Source organism: Heterocephalus glaber, unplaced genomic scaffold, assembly GCF_053883595.1.
Source record: "Heterocephalus glaber isolate CG9 unplaced genomic scaffold, H.glaber_assembly_v1.0 deba00001662, whole genome shotgun sequence".
NCBI classification, from domain to species: Eukaryota; Metazoa; Chordata; class Mammalia; order Rodentia; family Bathyergidae; genus Heterocephalus; species Heterocephalus glaber.
Window position 1 is genome coordinate 5,828,694 of NW_028258403.1, and position 4,944 is coordinate 5,833,637.

A 4,944-nucleotide genomic window follows, 5' to 3' on the forward strand; every position below is an offset into this window, starting at 1 on the left:
ACATAGTTGGGAATTCTGTAGGGAGGTAAGAGGAAGCTGGTTTAAATCAGAGAAGCCGAAAGAGAAACGAGCTGGTGGCCAGGGCACTCTGGTGGAGTCAGGGGCTGGTGTGGAAAGTCCAGGCATTGAGGGAGGAGGTGGACTGGGGTTCGTGCTGGCCCAGGGCAGGGCAAGAAAATGGGACATGGGTGAGCCTCAGGGCCATCTCACCCTCCTAAGCAGCAGTCAGCACTGAAAGGGGGAGAAACGTGCCCCACTGGAGAGAGAGACCCTGGAAACAGGAAACTGAGTGCCCTGGCCTCTTAGGTCCCTGGAGTTATCCCCTTTCCACTGCCCTGCTCCATTCTCTGCAGATTGTTGGGGGGGGGCGTGTCTGATGAAAGTGGTTGGCTTAGAAATAGGAAGAAATTCCTAAACCCAGAAATTTGTATTTGGAGAACTCAGTATCAAGGACGTGGGACTGTGTGTATGATGACATCTCAGAAATGCTGCAGACTCTCCATTGTGGAGTGAGCAAGCCAACACTGGATAGCTGAGCATTGAAAAATAAAGTGTACTTGAGAAATCAATGAGGAATTGTACAGAATGGAGTTAAGGGAAGCTGGAGGGCTGGGGGAGAAAAGAGGAAACAAAACCCAGAATGGCCAGCAGAGGGCTGCCTTGAGCAGTGCAGCTGCACACCGAAAGGGGTTCAATGAATAAATAGGACTTCAGCCACATTCACTCTTGAGGTCCATTTACTATCACCATGCGATCCTTACAGCCCATGCTCACAGGATTCCTTCTTCTGCCTCAGAAAAGATGGTCAGCCCAGAGGAGGCCAATCTTCTGGCTGCTATTAGAAGTGCTTCGTGGTACTCTTTACCCAGGGCAGGAAGTGGGAGACTTTTGTGAAGACTCCTGGGGGTCTTCCATGTTCCTTTCCACCAGAGAAAATGCCTTGCACCATGTTGTTACACACGAGGGGAGCCCCAGAGTCCCCCTGTGGGCAGAGAGGGAAAGCACGGAGCTGGCTTCCTGGTCCTGCTCCTCCCACTCCTCAGGGTGGGTGACCTGTCAGGGAGCTGTGAGCATGAGATCAGGGGCAGGGCGGGCCGGCTGCCTCCTTCAGACCAGGGGCTCTAGCCTGACCCTGACTTTCCTTTCTTGTTCTAACCAGGCTGAACCTTTGTCTGCAGTCCTCAGAGTTACTCTGGTGATAACACTGCCCTGGGCATTGGATTAGCAGATTCTTCCCCACCTTCTACTCCTGATCCACCCAGAGAGAGGATTAAAGACTGGATTGCTGGGGAACCCAGGCTACCCAAGCTCTGGACTCAGGGGATGGGGATATGGCCACTATCATACCCCAGGTTGCCCCAGTACCTCTTTCCCTGCGTTCTGTCTTCATAGACAGTTGAAACCTTACCTTGAAACTGCATTTTGTTTTCCTTGGGTCACCCATACAAATCTCAGTGATATAGGAAAAAGCACGGAAGACTGATTTGCATTTCAGTTCATCCTGCACTGTCAACTCTACCTCCTGCAGTTTACTTGCTAAAGTGCCCAATGGGGACATCTTCCCCCAGCCTGCCACAAGGCATTTGTCACCTGGGTTCACCTGGGCCATGTTCTCATGCAGTCTGAGGGGCTGCACAGCTTTAGTCAGCTTGGCCTCTCTCTTCAGCTAATAGGGAATAAACAAGAGAGACCAGATCAGCCTAGGGCATAGGCCCTATGCCTTCTGGGACAGGGTATCATGATGGCCATAATGGCAAGGAGGAAAAGAGCAAGGTCCCAGTGGAAGGGGCAACCCTGGACAAGGAGAGCAAGAGCAGCAGGGAGGTGCACCTTACCTGCAGCAGCATGATGTCGTTGAATAAGGTGTTACAGTCATAGTCTGGGTGTGCGATGGCTTTTGTCACAAAGGTGACCTGCTGGGTCTTCTCTGGTTTCTTGATGTTGTGGGCCCCCAGGGTGACTTTCACTGAGCTGCACAGATAGGAGAGTGGGTTTGGGATGTGGACCCATAGAAGACCCCTCCCCCCAAGCTATGAAGAGCAGACTGCAGTTGCTTTACTTGACAGTATGGTCCCTAAGTCTTCTCAGCTGTGACACTCGCCCTCTGACTGAAAATCTTACCTATCCTATTTCTCAGCCTCTTATTTTCCAAGTCTTTCTTCCTTCCTGAAGGTAATGGAGGTTGAACCCAGGGGCTTTGCACTGAGCTACTCCCCCAGCCCTTTTAAATTTATTTTTATTTTTTCCATATGGTCTCACTAAGGAGCTAACTTTCTCAGGCTGGGCTGAAACTTTTTTTCACTTTTATCACTACATGTTTGCAGTATATCATGATTCATTCCACTCACTCTAAGAGGTTGTTCCATGTACATAACACATTTCAATTTCCTTCTACTTCCCCCTCCCTCCTCCTCATTTTTATTTTTCTAGCATCAGATTAATCTATTTATAAGACCTTATGAATTTAAGTAATATACATACAGATGACATATAGGGTGAAACTTTGGATCCTCCTGCCTTTCCTGCTTCCTGATGAGCTCTCACGGGCCTGTGTACCAGCACCCCATGAGCTCCTACAGGCTGTAGCCTCTGTGGAGGACAGAGGTCCCTTTTGGGGTCTCAGGAAGTGTGGCTGGTGCTGCTCCTCACCTTCCCTTGCAGTGAGCAGCTGTCAGCACAAACTCCTCTTGCACCAGGACACCATCACATCTCTTTCTCTTCTTGCCAACCAGAAAGCTGACAAATGCCATGTAAGGGCGGGAGTGGGGCTTGGCCTCGTGACCCCCCAGATGATCTCCTCTGAAAGAGAAGCTGGAAGGTGGGGTGGCTGGGAGCAGCGTGGTCAGGAGGGAAGGCTGAGAGAAGTAGGGGATGAGGGTGGGGTGTGGAGTGCTCTGCAGACAGCAGGGGAGAGTCCTGTGAGGTTCTGCAGGCTGCACTCCTTGCAGGCAGAATAACCTTTGCTGATCCTCAAGTTTTATATCTCTGTTATGAGAAAGGAAGGACAGTGCTTGTCTTCTACCACCTACTTTAGACACCTGTGTGGAGGAGATAAGGTCTGCTGCATGATGGGAGAGTTCCAGAAGACACTGGGCAGAGTGCCTTGGTTCCTCCTTTCTTCCTGAGTCTTTCTACCCTCTTTGAGCTACTGCTAATTTCTTGACTTGCAGCCCTTTCTAATAATCTACCTATGCATTCATGAAGTTTATGAAGTTTGGTTTTCCCAAATCCTGATGTTCTAGGCCTAACACGATCTGGGTTCTCAGTAAATGTTTTTAGCTGCATGAATGACTGGTCTCCAATCAGCTTCTAACCAGTCCTTGGTGGGGCAGTGCTGGTGGGATTCAGGGCCATAGAAATTTTGGAGGAGGATGGTACCCAAGACAGGGAGCAACTGGGAAGTCTTGGCAAGGCACAAGTAGTGGCGACTATTAAAATGAACCTGCCTAGGGTGGAGCCACAACAATAGAAAATTGGATCAGTCACTTTGCCACTTCTGAGAACTACTGCACTGTGGGCTTCTCTCCTGGGCTGGGGTGAAGGGTAGAAGGCACTGAATAATGCAATTGGCTCTTAAGCTGGGTCCAGTGACAACCCCTCCTCTGCAGCCTGTTGGTCTGAGCTCTGCTTTTCTCGTTTTGAGTGATAGAGTTTAATTACAACCTTTTTGTAGCTTCACATTCCCTGCCAAATGTATTTTTAAGGACAACTCACTTTCTGGATTATAAAGAAACTTCTGTGGAGAGGCTAACACCTACTAAATCATATAGGGACACCCTCCTTCTGCCATATTTGAGAGTGTCTAGCCAGCTTTGGATTTGTAAGTCCTGGTTTGGGATGGGAGCTGGGGGTCAGAAAACTCCAGGCCAAATTGAGGATAAATCTTGACCAAAGCTGGCAGAAAAGTCAGTAGCAGAGAGGATTTTTGGGCTCAGGTCTGTGGAACAGGGATAGTCACTCACCTGTCCCAGCCTCAGGGGGCAGAAGAAAGGTCAGCAGGAGTAGGAGTGGTGGCATTTTCCCAGGAAGGCTGCCCAGGTCAAAGAAGAAAGAGCTCCTACAGCGGGACGAACTGGGCACAAGCTCCGTGACCTCACTCATGTTTAGACCTGCGCTCCTCTGGTTTATATGGGTGTCATCATTCTAGCCAGGCTTGTGGACATTCTCTGGATTGGTTTAGGTGAAAATGACACTGTCACCACTAACATCTCTGTGGCTCAGTCACAAGGCACAGCAAGAATAAAACCCAAGAGGTGGAGGGTGTTGAGGCTGTGGCTAAAGGTAGTAGAAGGGCAGAGACCCAGAAACTCCCCAGTGTCTGAACTGCACCAAGAATGGCCCCTTCTCCTAGCTCTGGGGCCTGTTTTTATTCTGATAAGATTGTGAGCAATTATTTAACAGGCTAGATCCAAGGATGAAAGGCACATGGATGCAGCCCATGAAAAGCTGATAATTGTCTGGAGTGGACTGAAAATCTATGCTTGGAGCACAAGATGGTAAATATGTTGGTGAAGTTTGCTTGGATGTGCCGTAGGAATTTGAACTTATCCAAGTACATCTGATAGCAAAATAATTTCTTATTTTACCATCAGTATACCAAATTTTCGGAAGACACAGTTCAATGTAATCCACGTATGTTTTAGATGTAATTTTCCATTCAAAAAAGAATCCCTGAGAGAAGACTTTAGTTCAAGCTAATTTATTTGAATGTGTTTGAAGAGACTGGACTAAGAGAGAAGGAAGAGTGAGATGGGAAAAGAATAGGAGGAAACCGAGAATGAATCACATGGCTGTTTATTACTGTGGGCAATTGCAGCTTTGTCTTGCTTGGGACTCTTTGAGGTTTCACATGGAGTGAGTGTTTGCTCTGACTTTCTGTATTTCAGGAGCCTAGATCATTCCTGTGCTGATTCCCATCCCACCTAGTTCAATGTTGTCTCTGGA

At 48.6% G+C, this 4,944-nt stretch overlaps 1 protein-coding gene and 1 non-coding gene across 3 annotated transcripts; one reads left to right on the forward strand and one right to left on the reverse strand.

Moving 5' to 3' along the window:
* Positions 1-463: 463 nt before the first annotated feature.
* Positions 464-543, forward strand: LOC147822329 (small nucleolar RNA SNORD55/SNORD39). The gene has a single exon (XR_015445819.1). It is a non-coding gene; the product is annotated as a small nucleolar RNA SNORD55/SNORD39 (small nucleolar RNA).
* Positions 544-722: 179 nt separating this feature from the next.
* On the reverse strand, positions 723-4,082 carry LOC101702503 (granzyme H). Of its 2 annotated transcripts, XM_087197038.1 has the most exons (5): positions 3,963-4,082; positions 2,650-2,794; positions 1,836-1,971; positions 1,409-1,666; positions 723-982 (listed from the first exon to the last, which is right to left on the reverse strand). In XM_087197038.1, the coding sequence occupies exons 1-5, from the start codon at positions 4,015-4,017 to the stop codon at positions 839-841; spliced, it is 738 nt and encodes a 245-aa protein (XP_087053164.1). In that variant the 5' UTR covers positions 4,018-4,082; the 3' UTR covers positions 723-838. The 2 variants fall into 2 exon arrangements, with proteins under 2 accessions (XP_087053164.1, XP_021099570.2); XM_021243911.2 differs by lacking the exon at positions 3,963-4,082 and having other exon boundaries at positions 1,601-1,666; positions 2,650-2,974.
* Between the last annotated feature and the right edge of the window lie 862 nt (positions 4,083-4,944).

Bases quoted from the DNA above. Each gene is read 5' to 3' on its own strand.
- LOC101702503 (XM_087197038.1), bottom strand. From the start codon at position 4,017: ATGCCACCACTCCTACTCCTGCTGACCTTTCTTCTGCCCCCTGAGGCT. The intron at 1,667-1,835 runs GTAAGGTGCACC...ATTCCCTATTAG, and splicing joins ACGACATCATGCTGCTGCAG to CTGAAGAGAGAGGCCAAGCT. The intron at 983-1,408 runs GTAAGGTTTCAA...CTCTGCCCACAG, and splicing joins AAACAAAATGCAGTTTCAAG to GGGGACTCTGGGGCTCCCCT.